Source organism: Aulonocara sp. 'chitande type north' Nkhata Bay, linkage group LG7, assembly GCF_057382095.1.
Source record: "Aulonocara sp. 'chitande type north' Nkhata Bay isolate Kocher_YH1m ecotype deep benthic linkage group LG7, A_spYH_male_GT1.1, whole genome shotgun sequence".
NCBI classification, from domain to species: domain Eukaryota; kingdom Metazoa; phylum Chordata; class Actinopteri; order Cichliformes; family Cichlidae; genus Aulonocara; species Aulonocara sp. 'chitande type north' Nkhata Bay.
This window is the reverse complement of record NC_141350.1, coordinates 55,906,032-55,921,868: the sequence shown is the minus strand read 5'-3', so window position 1 is coordinate 55,921,868 and position 15,837 is coordinate 55,906,032. Positions and strand designations below refer to the sequence as shown.

The 15,837-nt window shown below is 40.1% G+C and overlaps 1 protein-coding gene and 1 long non-coding RNA gene across 7 annotated transcripts in view; one reads left to right on the top strand and one right to left on the bottom strand.

Moving 5' to 3' along the window:
- The window catches only part of adamts6 (ADAM metallopeptidase with thrombospondin type 1 motif, 6), a 76,054-nt gene that overhangs the window by 17,878 nt on the left and 42,339 nt on the right, over window positions 1-15,837 (top strand). For all 6 annotated transcript variants that reach the window (XM_086301449.1, XM_086301445.1, XM_086301447.1 and 3 more), the window contains 3 exons: window positions 6,194-6,335; window positions 12,302-12,409; window positions 15,598-15,743. In XM_086301449.1, the coding sequence (XP_086157575.1) occupies window positions 6,194-6,335; window positions 12,302-12,409; window positions 15,598-15,743 (396 nt within the window). The remainder of the gene's footprint in view (window positions 1-6,193; window positions 6,336-12,301; window positions 12,410-15,597; window positions 15,744-15,837) is intronic.
- LOC147326314 (uncharacterized) lies at window positions 248-15,264 on the bottom strand. The gene is made up of 3 exons (XR_015130441.1): window positions 15,092-15,264; window positions 4,977-5,051; window positions 248-4,615 (listed from the first exon to the last, which is right to left on the bottom strand). It is a non-coding gene; the product is annotated as an uncharacterized LOC147326314 (long non-coding RNA).

Below are 15,837 nucleotides of genomic sequence, written 5' to 3'. Positions count from 1 at the left end.
ATTAGATGGCAGAGACTCTGAATGTCTAACATCAGTGCAATATAACTACAGTCATGATCTTTTTTGCTCCACAAATTCTTTTTCCATATTTAAGCCTATAGCAGCACAGAGCAACTCAGCCGGCAGCAGACTTCTGTCAGAAATCCAGCTGTGTTATACTAGTAACGGCTATTGTAGCATGGAGCTGCTAATGCCTTTTTAATGATCATAGAATGAGGTCAAGGACCCCCTTAACTTTGTAGCATTTGTGGGAGTGATAAGATTCTCGTGTAGCTTTATTGCTGCACAAAAAAATTGCGAAACTCAAAGTGCTTGTTTGCAAAAATGGAATAGTGCTGACCGTGCAGAGCTAGTAGCACAAGACCACCACGGAAACAGGAAAGAAACTGACAACAATGGAGGAAAGTATAAAATGGGCCAAAGGTTATGAATGATTTCTAATCTAATTTGATGTGTTGCTTTGCTGTTTATGTTGTTTTATCTTATACTCCCATAAACAATTAGTCGACAGGGTTTATTCTGATGGATATTTAGATTCATACAGCAGCATTTTATTCATTTATAATCCTTCTCCTCATGTACAAGATGTAGAAAATCAGGATCCATCATAAACACCTTATTGTATTGTGTTATCTCAATAGACCACTTTCCTCTCAGAGTGCTGGCTTAATTGTAGTTATAAGCTTTTCCAAAAGTAGAATGGGTGGTGACTATCAGGCCACTGTCTTGTGGAACCAGCTACCAGTTTGGATTCAGCAGACGTACACCTTCTCTACATTTAAGATTATTTATTTATTTTTTAAAAGCTACTACCTTTAGAACAGGTGACGCTAAATCATCCCTTAGTTATACCGCTGTTGGCTAAAACTGCAGTGGAACTCACAACACCCTGAGCATTTCTTCTTCAATGACTTCTTTTCACTTCCAATGCCACTAATCTTTGTTTGCTGTCCCCCATAGTCTGTTTTGTCCTGTCTGTTTGTGGTGTCTCGTTTCTCCTCTTTCCTCTTTTGTCTTTTCCCCTCTGTGCCCCTCCCTGAACCTAAGTAAGTCTATACCTTGTAAACTACCTTGTCCATAGCTGGTAACATTATCTCTGCAATGTCACCTGCCTTAGACAGCGAGCAAGAGGTCAGGGTATATTTTTACCTTTGAGTTCTAACACTAAGAAACTTTGTATCTGGTGCTTCTGCTGTCTGGTTTATTGTTTGGTTTATGTGCAAATTCATTTTTATGCTGATTTTTTTTAAATGCTTCATCTGACTTGAGATAACAACACAGAAAAACATTAAAACATTAGTATGTTTTTTTTTTTTTTTTAGTTTACCCTAGATAATAGAGATCATTTTTGAAAAATGGGCCTGTTATGCTAATTTTCAACTCCCTATTTTTATTCTTTAGATACTTTTCAGGTTTAAGTAATCCTTATTTATCTCATATTAGCCCGGGGTGTTGCCCTTTAGTTTATGTACTCTCTGAAAAAAGCTTTTGTAGTTACATTCCCTTTAAGCTATACTTCTTTTGATTGGTTGCCGTTTGTAAACAGGTTTGTATATTTCAACTCAATTCAATTCAGTTTTATTTACACAACACCAAATCACAACAACAGTCATCTCAAGGCGCTTTACATTGTAAGGTAGATCCTACAATAATACATACAGAGTAAAACCAACAATCATATGACCCCCTATGAGCAAGCACTGGCGACAGTGGGAAGGGAAAACCTCCCTTTTAACAGGAAGAAACCTCCGGCAGAACCAGGCTCAGGGAGGGGCGGCCATCTGCTGCGACCGGTTGTGGAGAGGGGAGGAAGACAGGATAAAAGACATGCTGTGGAAGAGAGACAGATAAGAGCCAGACAAGTATGATTCAATGCAGTGAGGTCTATTAACACATAGTGAGTGAGAAATGTGACTGAAGAAGAAATTCTCGATGCATCATGGGAATCTCCCAGCAGCCTACACTACTGCAGCTTAACTAAGGGAGAATTCAAGGTCACCTGATCCAGCCCGAACTGTATGCTTTAGCAAAAAGGAAAGTTTTAAGCCTAATTGCACAGAAGAGGGGCCTGAAAACTGAAGGCTCTGATTCCCATTCTACTACTTAAATACTCTAGGAACAACAAGTAAGCCTGCAGTGTGAGAGCGAAGTGCTCTAATGGGGTGATATGGTACTACAAGGTCATTAAGATAAGATGGGGCCTGATTATTCAAGGCCTTGTATGTGAGGAGCAGGATTTTGAATTCAATTCTGGATTTAATAGGGAGCCACTGAAGGGAAGCAAATATAGGAGAAATATAGCCTAGAAGAAGCCTAGAAGTAATAAATGCATGAATTAGTTTTTCAGCGTCACTCTGTGACAGGATATTTCTTATTTTGAGATATTGCACAAATGTAAGAAAGCAGTCCTACATATTTGTTTAATATGTACATTGAAGGACATATCCTGATCAAAAATGACTCCAAGGTTCCTCACAGTGTTACTGGATGGCAAGGTATTGCCGTCCAAAGTAAGAATCTGGTTAGATACCATATTTCCAATATTTTCAGAGCCGAGTGCAATAACCTCAGAGTTTAGAAGCAGAAAATTATGTCTTTTATGTTTATGTCTTTATTGCTGTATGTTTGAGATAATCATATTGGATATATCCTGTCTTTATGATGCTGCTTAATTGCACAAACATGCTGACCTTGTTGATTGAAATTTCAGCAATGTTTCAGATGCAAATCTGTTATTGTTGCAGTATTCAGTACTGTGCAAGAGTCTTGAGTCACTTGTCATTTCTTTGTCTTTTGCTTCCATTTGTGAGTTGTCTTGAGCAATCATTCTCCAGCTGGCTGCTTTTTCACTTATTTTCAGTCTAGTCCATGTAACTGACTGACACGTAAAAGACTTGACACAGGACCTAAGAGATGCATCTGACCCCTCTAGTGTTTTCTGAAATGGTTTTAATGGAAGGGTGGCTGTCCAGAAGATGTTCATAAGAAAACACACTCTCTCAGGCAAACTCCCAAGAGAGACTTATAAACTTTTAGATTTTTCCTAAATACTATATTTCATTTTTGTTTGCAATTGTTTTCAATAAATTGCTTCACCTATTCCCCATTTTACTAGCAAAATATGAAGAAAGGAGATGTGACTCAAGACTTTTGCATAGTACTGTACATTTGACAGAAAATAAGAAAAAGCCTCCAATTTAAGGTCCATGAGAAGATTAAAAGTCCATTTTAAGTCTGTTCCTGTAATGAAACCAAAGGGGCCGTAAATGTTTCAGTACTAACAGCTTTTCTTTGCAGTCATAGACACCACACTTTTTTTTTCTCTGCAGTTCAGCTTCATTTCTCAGTATTAAGACCATGAGAGCAAATTCATAACTGCAACCTTGTGGTGAAGTATTGGTTACAAGTCTGCGGTGTGTCTGTGTGTTCCTCTGTTTGTGTATTCATGTTTAGTTAGCGAGGCCCTCCAAGAAAGCGGATAATAGCTGCTGTGGTTGTCAGATGATGTTTCCGGCTGAAAGCTGTTAGAGGAGGGTAGTGAACAGCACTTGTGACAGAGATGACAGTATTAAATGCCAGCTTCCAAATGGGACACAAAGAGCTGCTTCTACTCTGCGCTGCCGGGTTCCTAACGATTTCTGGCTCGTGTATCCGAGAATCACTATTTAAAAAAAAAAAAAAAAGAAGTACCCAAAAGAGACAAAGCTTTTTTTTACTTCACCTTTGAGCAGAATAGACTATTGCTTAACTTATATTATATGCATATTTGTATCGATCTGCGTTTTAGGTTTTAGTTTTATTGCCTTTTGCTTTTACAAAAGTGTTTTGTCTGTAAACTCAAATTATCCTCCCTTTCTCCCCCTCAATCAGAATTTTGGATATTGCACATGCATCTCCCTGCCAAGTAAACAACTTTGGCTGTGGTATTGGCCTAGATTCACCATCTTGCTCGAGCAATATGTGGTGCTTTGTTTGGGTTTTTTACGAATGGTTTATGAATGCGCTCACAGTTCAGTCATAGTTTATTCTCCAGAGTTTGCGTGCCAGTTTGTTCTAAATGTTAAAAGGAAAGCAGTTTGGCTTCATTAAACTCTCCGAGACCACATACTGCAATGAATTTCATATTAAACGTGTACCTTTTGTTAATAATTGTTAGGTTATACTGATTTAAACATACTGCTGCCTCACAACTTATTGGATGCACTCAGCAGGCTTAATATCTTCGTGAATGACTAGTCCCAGAGTACAGGGATAGCTGAAGTTCCTGCTTGCTAGAAGACGTTTCCGCTCAGCATAATGAATTTGGCTAAATCCACTGGACAGGAAGCCTTTGCGACGATGTCAAATAATAGTCTCTATGTTTAAACTTTGACTATTTTGTCTCTCTCCAAACTAATAAATACTGAGGCTTGCCCTTAGTACACAGGGTGTCTGGGGGCCTCATAGTCTGGCTTTTCTGCCTCTGCCTGTGATGAGAGGGTCCTCCGAGGGACAAGAGTAAAGAAAAAACATTATTCCTTTCAGTAACAGAGAATAGAGCATTAAAAATGCAAGAAACAGAAGAGATTAGAAAAGATAGAAAAGAAGGATAACTTGCTCTTCTTGGTCTTCAGCGCTGAAAATAAAACATACACAATAAGTTCTATTTGGTATGTAAACAAAGATTATATATAATATATTTTGTTTATGCATTCTTGTTCAAGCACCAGGAGTCTGAGTTTAGACAGGTAGTTACAATGTGAAAGTCAATTAAATGAATTTTTATGATGATTTTTACATAAATTTATACGTCAGTCAAAATGCTGTCTACAAAAATAACTGGAGAGATTTAATCTTGAAAACCAAATTACCAAATTTTGTGTTGTGCTAATCATATCCGGGTATTTAATTTATCTTAATATTATTGTTGACTCTTCCCCTCATTTTCATTCTGGGCCCAAGTTGTAGTTTGATCAGTCATAATGTGTAGCACTTACAATGTTGTTGTCACCAAGCCCACTTTGCCTTTAAAGGGATGAGAAGCATTCCATTGCATGCTACAGCTGCCACATCTGGAAGGAACACATAGTTCTTATGTGGGAGACTGCGGCACCCACGGTGTGGGACGGAGAGATTTCGCAGGTCTTTCCTCCCCACTGCTGTCAGACTCCATAATAAAGACTTTAACTGATCAAGCACACACATCCATACATATGCAATAATACCAAGTGCAATAATCCTTTCTGTCATCGTTGTATTTTTACTCAGTTGTATATAGTATTTGTATTTGTATTCTATTTTTATCTTATTGTATATTTATTTTATTTTATTCTACTGTATATAGTATTTTATTTTATTCTATTCTGTACAGTTGTGTACTGTATTTATTCTTATTGTATTCTAATTTTTGCCTCATAACTTTTGCACTGTCCACTTCCTGCTGTGACAAAACAAATTTCCCACGTGTGGGACTAATAAAGGTTATCTTATCTTATCTTATCTTATAGTAAACAGTCATGGTAATACTTTGCCTCGAGATAATCCTCTGACTCAGGGAAGACCAGTGGATGTAGTCTTTCATAAAAAAAAATCTTTTATAACCTCATGGCAGCAAGTGTCTGTGCTGGTAAAAGTATTTTCATTGTTTTAACTCCTAGAATACAAAATTGCAGTGTGTGTGTACGTGTGTGTGTCTGCTTTTGGTGGTGTACATGTTGTACATATTTTTATTTGACAAAACAGACTAAACAATCCTAGGTCTGGACATAAGATCCAAATCTAACTCCAGATTTCTTTCTTTATTTTCCTCAACTGTCATTTAATTGGCAGTCGGTGGGCTCAGTCTAAGGAGTCATACACACAATAGTGGAGCACGTAGCCATATAATCAGGGAGGGCTGGCCATTCTAGGCTGACAGCCTGCACCCTATTGCCTTGGGTAAAATGTCTGCTTGTGCTTCAACACTTCATTTGATGAAGAGGCGTTGATGTCTAATATCAGCATTAATTACATGACTTTTCAGATCTTTGTCAAAGCGTCCTATAACAGTAGTTTGGTACTAAAATTAAAGGAGTCACAGAAAACTAGCAAAGGTCTCAGAGGGGATTGACTCTAATTGTTCTGGTCTTGGCATCTCTAACTCGGCTATTATGCAAGTGTAGAAAGGTTTCTTTGTGTAAGAAACAATCCTATTGTAGGTTTGTTTTTTTGACAGCTCAGGTCGGGGGACGTGTCTGGACAATGAACCTCTGAAACGAGACTTCCTGTACCCAACAGTGGCCCCGGGGCAGGTGTATGATGCAGATGAGCAGTGTCGCTTCCAGTATGGAACCTCTTCACGCCAGTGCAAGTATGGGGTAAGAAACCAGCATCTTTCAGACTACTCTCCTCCTGATTCTTCCTCTTTACACTGAGAAAATGGGATCTCTCTCCTATATTATGTCTAGGGCAGTTAAAATAAAATTTTCTAGTTCCCAAACGCAAGTTTTGGAACGCAGAGTTCACAGTGAAATATATATCACAGTAGGTACAATACCCAAACATTGCTAGACTTTACTTTCAAAGTGGAATAAGGATATAAACAACCCCTTGAATATTTGCAGTAATTAGAAACAGGCACAGTAATTTATTAAATGTGCAAACGTACATAGAAATGTAATATAAGGTAAAAACACAGTTTGTAGAATTCTAATGAGCTAGAAAGTCGATATTTGCTATAACCACCTTTTTCTGTATTTAGAATTCTAACAATGTTGACAAGAAATAATAAACATAATTCCCTGAAATGTACACCCAGACCATGACAGAGCCTCCATCGGGTTTTAACACAGCAGCAGACTGCTGTATCTCTCTCCTAAGTTTTCTGTTATGTGTAGACATAGCAACTGTTCATCCCTTGAATCAGGAGGCTGTTTATGCTTGAATGATTAAAAAATGAGTGAAAAAGCAACCAATGTCTAAATGAAGAAAAAAAAGGACACTGGAAGACAACTGAAGAATTATTGCTCAAGACCTTTTTAAAAAATATTACAAGCCAGTCGGCTCCCTGGAAGGAAAATAGAAGAAATAAAGAAGGGAAACAAAGAAAGAGGAAAAAAGAAACAGAAGAAATAAAGATGGGTGACTCAAGACGTTTTGCTTAGTATTGTACATAGAAATATTATGCATATATTGGTGTGATCTTCAGTGTCCATTAAGAATGAATATAATCATTGGAATCATTAAAATTGCTCTGTCATAGTAAACCTGAGCATCTTCACACTATGATGCAAAGCATATGGGGTCTTAAAGCTTGCAGTCTCATTGTTGTCTCGTCAGCTCTGATCCTCTGATTTGATCTGGAATTGTGTAGATTTATAGACACATTTTCATGTCATTTGCCTTCTTTTCTCTTGTTCTCACAACTGTTAGACAACACCAAGAAAAACACTCAAAGAAAAAGCAGCAAAGAGCAACTGATAAATCATTTTTGCCTCTATTTAACAAATCCACCCTCAGCCTGCTGAATTAATTTATTCTGACCAACTTGCTTTTGCCTTCTTTCCTAGGATGTGCCTTAGCAAAAGCAAATGTTGTGTAACTAACAGTACATGACTGCTCTGTCATAGCAAACCTGAGCATCTTCAGATTTTAGACTCTTAAGGGATCACTTAAAGTTAAAGATTTTGTAGAACGAGAAAGTTATAAAATTTGTAGAACAAGTAATTAAAGATAACTAAGAAAAAAGTCCTTCAGAATTTAATGTTGTGTAATTATCATTGTTAAAAACTTTTATGTGGCTACAGTGCGAACAGGAAGTGCTAGTATCTACTGTAACATGTCTTTCCATGTTGGCGATTTGTCAAAATGGACCTGTGATGTCAATAACTTTCCATCAGGTCTGTAGAATTGTACTGCACATTTGTTATCTGACCTTATAGCCCCCATATTATATCCCCATCTGGAAAGGGCTGAGCTGTCTGAAAAGTAAATGCAGAAATGCCAATCTCTTTAGCACTTATTGGTTTTCTTGACATTTTGATTTCTTTTAACTGCAATATAAAAAAACATGCAATATATCCCTACACACTCTCTTATTTTTAATAACTATCTAATTTATCTGGACACTGAAACTACCAAGTAACCAAATTACACTTTCACAAGGAAATAAAAAAGTTGTTTGAGATGGTTGGTCATTTTCATTGGACCAAATGAGTCCACTGACATACTCCGGACTGCAGTGCATTAGGTGGTTGTAATGCAGAAGAGTTTGCAGCAAAGATTGCGCTATGTAAAGCAAATGACAGACAACTGCAACAACAGTTAGCACGGGTGGGTTTTCAGTACTGCTGCCTCTGATTGTGGTTTACAGCTTTCCAACCTGGGCACTGAAACTGGAAAATAGATAAATAGAATGGAACACAGAACTTCATTTAAACCCTGCTCCCTGTGGTAAAAACAGACTGATTTAGTCCAAGGTCCTGAGGAAACTCCTGCAGAGGGTTAAATGAGTGTGTGAAAATGTACAAATGTACTTCATCATCCCAGTTTACTAACCATATTGTGTCTTACCATGCCTTTGAGTGTGGTTAACCTTAAGTGTTAAGTTAAAAAAAAAAAGTAAGAGAAAAACTCGTTTTTTCATTATTTCCTCATTTAGATTAAAAGGGGGTGAAGAGGTTATGGACAGGATTTCTAGGCGCAGCCAAGTGGCGGAGGGCTTTCGCTTTGGTGGCCTCAGAATCTCATCTCTGATTTTTGCAGATGATGTGGTTCTGTTGGCTTCATCGGGTGATGGCCTCCTGCTCACACTGGAACGGTTCGCAGCCGAGTGTGAAGCAGCAGGAATGAGGATCAGCACCTCCAAATCTGAGGCCATGGTTCTCAGCCGGAAAAGGGTGGAGTGCCCACTCCGGGTCGGGGATGAGTTCCTGCCCCAAGTGGAGGAGTTCAAGTATCTCGGGGTCTTGTTCGCGAGTGATGGGAGAAGGGAGCCGGAGATCGACAGACGGATTGGGGCTGCAGCTGCAGCTGCAGCTGCAGTAATGCGGACGCTGCACTGGTCCGTCGTGGTGAAGAGGGAGCTGAGTGTAAAACCAAAGCTCTCAATTTACCGGTCGATCTACGTCCCTACCCTCACCTATGGCCATGAGCTGTGGGTAGTGACCGAAAGAACGAGATCGCGGATACAAGCGGCAGAAATGAGCTTCCTCCGAAGGGTGGCTGGCCTCTCCCTTAGAGATAGGGTGAGAAGTTCGGCCATCCGGGAGGGGCTCAGAGTAGAGCCGCTGCTGCTCCACATCGAAAGGAGCCAGCTGAGGTGGTTCGGGCATCTGACAAGGATGTCCCCTGGGCGCCTCCTGGGTGAGGTGTTCCAGGCATGTCCCACCGGGAGGAGGCCCTGGGGCAGACCCAGGACACGCTGGAGAGATTATATCTCTCAGCTGGCCTGGGGTATTCCCCCGGATAAGCTGGAGGAGGTGGCTGGGGAGAGGGAGGTCTGGGCCTCTTTGGTTAGGCTGCTGCCCCCGCGACCCGGCCTCGGATAAAGCGGATGAAGATGGATGGATGGGGGTGAAGAGGAAGACAATACTTTTATTAATATCAAGGCGACACAGGCAGTGAAAGACAAGAACCAACCACACATTTAAATGAGCAGCTGAAAGATTCCTCTGATATCTAATGGACAGTAATGTAATATTGCTCTGCATCACATAGAAAATTGGGCACATGATGGAAGAGAGGACAGATTAGTTGAGATCACAGAGTTATTTCTTTTCATTGAAAGAAATATCTGACAGAAGATTACAACAAGGCCCAAATCAACGCTCAGTTATTTTGGCTCCTAAGCTCATAATTGTGGTTTTAGATTGCCAAGAAAGACACCCATTTATGAAAGGGTGGAATTCCGGCGCTGATTTATCAGAGCTCGATTGGAGTTTTTCGTCTGACGATCAGATTTATTTCATACTTTGAAATCGATGCCCTCAGTGAGAGGATGGATGTAACCACAGAAAAAGATCAAAGCTTTAATAAATGGAAGAATCTGGTTTCTTAAGCCAATTCTTACCCAGAATGTACCAAACGTTTCCACGACATACTATTTGGGATTTTACCCAAGCGATATGTTTGGCTTCCTTCTTGTGACCTGGCGCCTGCTTCAACAAACTTGCTTAGGTTTAAAAGGCATAACATTTTCTATGACCAGCAATATCAAAAACCAACAGTCTCAAACTATTTTAAATCATTTTAGCTACACGGCTGTAAGGATGGCACTGATAGTTGTCTGGGGAAACCACCATGGTCCAGTTTGAAATATCTTAAAAAAACCTCAGATATTCATTGATATTTGTACCAAGAGACAAATTTCAAGGTCTTTTGTTATCTCAAGATTTTTTTGCTACGCAAAGCTAAGCTATTGTATGTACATTGTTGTTGTTAGCATGTGACCATGCTCAAAATGTTGCTGTCTCCAGGTAGTCTAGCATGCCTGTAAAATGCTAGCTTTTACTATTTTCCTCAAGTTTTTGGTTTGCTTTTTTTGTCCCATGTTTGGAAAAAGCTTTGAAAATGCTATTACTCCGTATCTGTCCTCAGGCAATTCTTGTGTCATGATTCACAGAGGCTCAACAATATCAAAAGAAACTGATATTTCCATTTTCAGGAATTGCCTCAGTTTTGGGATCTTTCTTTGCATGTGCATATATGAGTCAGAGCTGGGAAGAGCGGCAGCAAAACACAAGAACAGCACAGGGCAGCTATCACTGACAAAAGTTGTGACACTGACTTAGTAAGAAGCAGCCAGAAAAATGCACTGCTTCCATACACTGCATGCGGATCATGTATACAGTATATATGAACAAACAGCTTATTAGGTATTCCTAATTTTAAAAAAATTCTTTATGATGCTTAAACTTGTCTGGTTTTTCTCACACAGTTTTGGAGAGGTAAGATTAAAACTTGTGATTATTTTGGAGGTTGATGTTTGTTTTGAATTGTTTGAATGGTATATCATTATATTACTGTATACAACCACTTTAATTCTATCCTATTTACAAATCTGGAAACATGGACAAGATGAAGTCACTTCAGACAATCTAAGAAGGGAGTTGTATATACAAAATCACTGTACTTCAACAGTTCACAATATATATATATATGTCTATATGCCTCCCAGGGTTAAGGACCACAATGCCTTCAGGGGGTTAGGCTTAATTTATAGATTATAAAAATCCTTGAACCAAGGGTTGTCATAAAATTTATGAAACATATGAAAAACAAACAATCTTTTGATATTAGTGGGGCTCTTACTGAGTGTCTCTGACCGCTTGTTCTCGTTTGACATAAATCTATCAGCCCCGCATCCATGTTTGTTGAGGCCCGGTCAGTGACCTTTTACCATGGCTGAGATAGTGACTGGAGCAGTAGGGGTGGCATATTAAAACCAGCTGGCATAGGGGAGTCGGTGCAACCAGAGACTGGCAGTTAGCTGCATTATTGAATCTGGATAGGCTCAAGGAGCTGAAGAGCTGTGGGATATTTACTGACCTTTGGGCTCAGAATCTACGTGTTGGCTCGTTATTCTTTTTCATGAGCTTGCTCTTCTGCTCTACTCAGTTGTGTTATAAAAACCTTTGAAGTTAAGACTTCCCAGTTTACTTAAACAGGAAATCCAGTCTTGGTTGTGCAGCACATCATGTGCTCACTTTATCCAGTTATTTATTTGGGGGCAACTTAACAGTGTATTTCTTCTCTTTCAATAATCTAAATGGTTTCTCCGTTCTGTACTGAAGAGTGATGATGTTTACGCAGACAAATCAGTAATACTAAGGATATTTGTTAGGCTACAAGCCATCTTTATCTAAGACTTGGGAGGCCTATTGCTCACTCTTTATTTCCCCTAAGAAGCCAAAGTTGGATTTCTTGAACTGATGTCACGGTCCCATGTGGTCCTGAGATGAACATGAGCAAACGTTAGTCATGGTGTTGATCTAGCTGACTCTTCATTTCTCATAAGAGAGCATTAAAAACACGCAGTGACCCTTAGCATGTTGCTCAAAATACACTATGATCCAAAGCATATGGGCTCTTGAAGATAGCAGTCTTGATGTGGTCTCATCATCTCTGATCCTCTGATTTGATCTGGAATTGTATGGATTTATAGACACATTTCCATGCCATTCTTTTTTGTTGTTCTCACAGCTGTCAGACTGCACAAAAAATACTAAAAGGGAAAACCAGTAAAAGGCCACTGATAAATCATTTTTAGCCTTATTTAACAAATCCACCCCCAGCTTGCTGAATTGATTTATTCTGACCAACTTGCTTTTGCCTTCTTTCCTAGGAAGTGTGTAGAGAGCTCTGGTGCCTTAGCAAAAGCAACCGTTGTGTAACTAACAGTATTCCTGCTGCAGAGGGGACCCTGTGCCAGACAGGCAACATTGAAAAAGGGGTAAGTCATCTAGTGTTTCTCAGACATTTAAAGGTTAAAGTTTTTTTCCAGATACACAATTTTTAATATTAGAAGATGATGACTCAAATAAATACAAAAATGCTATTTTTAAATGATCTCATTTATTAACAGGAAAGAAAAAGAGATAAAAAAAAAACCCTCCAACCCTGTGTGAAAAAGTAATTGCCCAAACTTGTTCAATCATTAATTAACTGCGATTCACCACATTTTGTGGAAATCTGAGCTCAGTTTCACTAGACACACCTAGTTGTGATTACTGCCAGACCCAATGAATCAAGAAATCACCTAAATTGAACCTGTCTGAATAAAGAGAGAAAATCATTAACATCTATCACTCTGGGATGGATTGCAAAGCCATTTCTAAGGCTTTGGGAGTCCAGTGAACCATGATGAGAAGCATTATCCACAAATGGACAAAGCATAATACTCCAAAAATCCTCATCTAGTAGGTCAAAGATGAATCCAGAACAAGAGAACTACAGGTTTTACAATGGCCTAACCAAAGTCTGGTCTCAAATTAAATTGAGATGCTTTGGTTTAACCTTTAGCAGGTCATTTATGCTTGAAAACCCTTCAGTGTAGCCGAATTAAAACAATTCTGCAAAGAAGAGTGGTCTAAAATTCCTCCATTTCAGAAAGAGTGAAGGAAGCCATAAATGTGTTACGGTCTCTTGCAAATCTTTTGCCATCTACATGCACAGAAATTTGAAACTAAAGAGAAATTCACATTAACTACTTGCATTTTCAGTATAGCCAGAAGCTCATTGACATGAAAGTTCAGAAATTCAGAAATCCCTCCTGAAATAGTGATAGTTACTGTGGGATAGTTATTTAAATACAAATGGCCTGCACTAGGCAACTTGACTCTTATCTTCTTTTGGTTTTCACATACTCCTTTTTTGGGATCACCACAGTGGACAATCTGTTTCTATCTCTGGAATCCTCCTCTAGCATACTAAACTTCTGCATGTCCTCCTTCACTTCACTACATCCATGAGTGTCCTCTGAGGTCTTCCTCTTTTCCTCGTGCCTGGCAGCTCCATATTCCACATTTTTGTCCAGTATATCCACTATCCATCCTCTGCACATGTCCAAATGATCTCAACTTTGTCTCCATATTGCTCAATCTGAGCTGTCCCTTTTATATTGGAATATAACCAGAATACAACCAGCTGGTAACCAGTCAAGTCAAGGACTCTATTAGAAAGAGCCACATCGCAGATGAATTGCGCTCATCAGCACAGACTGATTCAGATTGGTTACAACACTGACTGTGTTTATAAAATAGATTGCAGTTACTTGCAAACCTTTGCCACTATGTCTGAGAGTGATTGTGGGAAATCCAATTTTGACTGTAATTCTTTGGAGACAAGTTGCCTGTCACCAGAGATTGACAGTTAAAATACTTATGAGTTGCTTGCCTGCTTAGTGAGTTGTGGCAACTGTTTGCTGTAGGTGGGTGAAATTGGTCACAATGAAGTACATGATGTCTGACTGAAAACCTGTTTGCGATTGCTTTGGTCGCCAGCAGGTTACTGTTGTCAGCCGTAGTTTGCATGGAAGTTGCCAACTTGTCTGCACACACTCACCTAAGCCTCTAAGTGTTTGTGAAAATGTCAGGAGTGTGATACAAATTGGAAACTGACACTGTTTACCTTCACAGTTGTGCCTTTTGAAATGTGCTGGTTTCAGAGGTAACACAACTTTTATTTTATGCACTTTGCATTGCACCTTTTCAAGTTTCACTAACGCTCTGCGCTTAGTTAGCAAGTGTTTGTATATGAGTCAGTTAACGATGGGTGACCGCGGCAATCTGCTCATGACCAAAGCAGTCACAAGGAGGTTTTTGGTTCAGTGGCCTGCAGTGACCGATTTCACCCAACGACAGCCAGCAACCGTCAGGGAATACACATTTCTTCCAAGTGAAAATAGGCTGCCAGATGGACCAAGCTACATCTAGAAGTTTATATGTTTTAAATTAGAATTTGGGTGAACCTGCCCTTTCAGCACTGCGGCTATATTTAATACCTGGTGACCTGTGATGTGAAACAAGCACTTTTATTCTCTTCTCTGTGTGTAGCTAGTGGTACCTCACTAGTGTGCACTCATGCATTTGGTGCAACCACACACCCACACACACATGCACAAACTCACAGACGTAAGCAGGCCAGGCTTTAGGTCATCAGCCGAGTGCTGATGCCAGCCAGGTTAGGGGAGACTGTTTTAACACGGATTAAGGCAACCATTGTCACCGGATGGTCCGAGGGGTAAAAGGGAAGAATAGGAGAGTGTCACGAGCTGTCACCCATAATTACCATTAGCTCAGTGGAGCCTTTGAGGACCAGGGCCCACGGACAGAGTCCTGTACAACACAGGGGGCCCCAGGTAGAGCCTGGGGGGCTTTAGAACAGCTTTTGGAGCAGCTTTAGGAGAGCCAGTGGCATACTCTGTCTGCCCCTGCTGGGGACGGCTTCAAAGGAATATGAATGTCAGCCATTTCTCACCCAGCGTGTAATGGAGAGAGGCCCTTCCAACAGGACCAGACAGAGATAGAGGTAGAGACTGGGGGAAGGGAAAGCGGGAGGGGAGACAGCCAGGAATTAACCAATAGAAGGGAGCTTTGCGTTTCTTCTGTGTGTTCAGATTGACCAATAAACTTACAGTTAACGCTGAGGTTCTGTGCCCGTATCAGTTGGTCCTCCACATTTCTCTTTCTCCACACTGCTAATCTTGTTTAGACAGCATCTCAGAAATTAAATGAGAGGTAGAGATAAAGAACGCGGCAGCTCAGCCTAGCCCTCACCTTGACTGTACCGTTCTCTAGAGGGTTATTAACCTACTGACACAGTTGGAGGGACAAAGGAAAGTCTCTGATCCCCTCTTCCCCCACAACTCTGAACAGATTAACATGATTACTCCTGAAACGTAGTTCAGCTCTTTCTCTGCCTCACCTGTCTTGGAAATAACTTCCCATAATGGAAACATTAAATAAATATAGAAGAGTCACGAGACACACGAGAATTAATTATTGGACGAAATAAGCTGTATGTTATAGTGAGAATGGGCCTCTTTAACTTGAAGCTGGTCAGTGTGTCTGAAGAAATTATTAAGATATGTAATAACCAAAGTTTTCCACTCTGTGCATACTTCTGCTTCTCCCCACCCAGTGGTGCTACCAGGGGGAATGTGTTGCGTTTGGTACCTGGCCTCAGAGTGTGGATGGAGGCTGGGGGCCATGGTCCATTTGGGGGGAGTGCAGCAGGACCTGTGGGGGCGGTGTATCCTCCTCCATGAGGCACTGTGACAGCCCAGCGTAAGTAGGCAAAGTAAGCCACAGCAAGCTGAACACACACATCCAGGTCCTTGCCTACAAGTGTGTGTTTGTGTGTAGATGTGCATGTGTATGC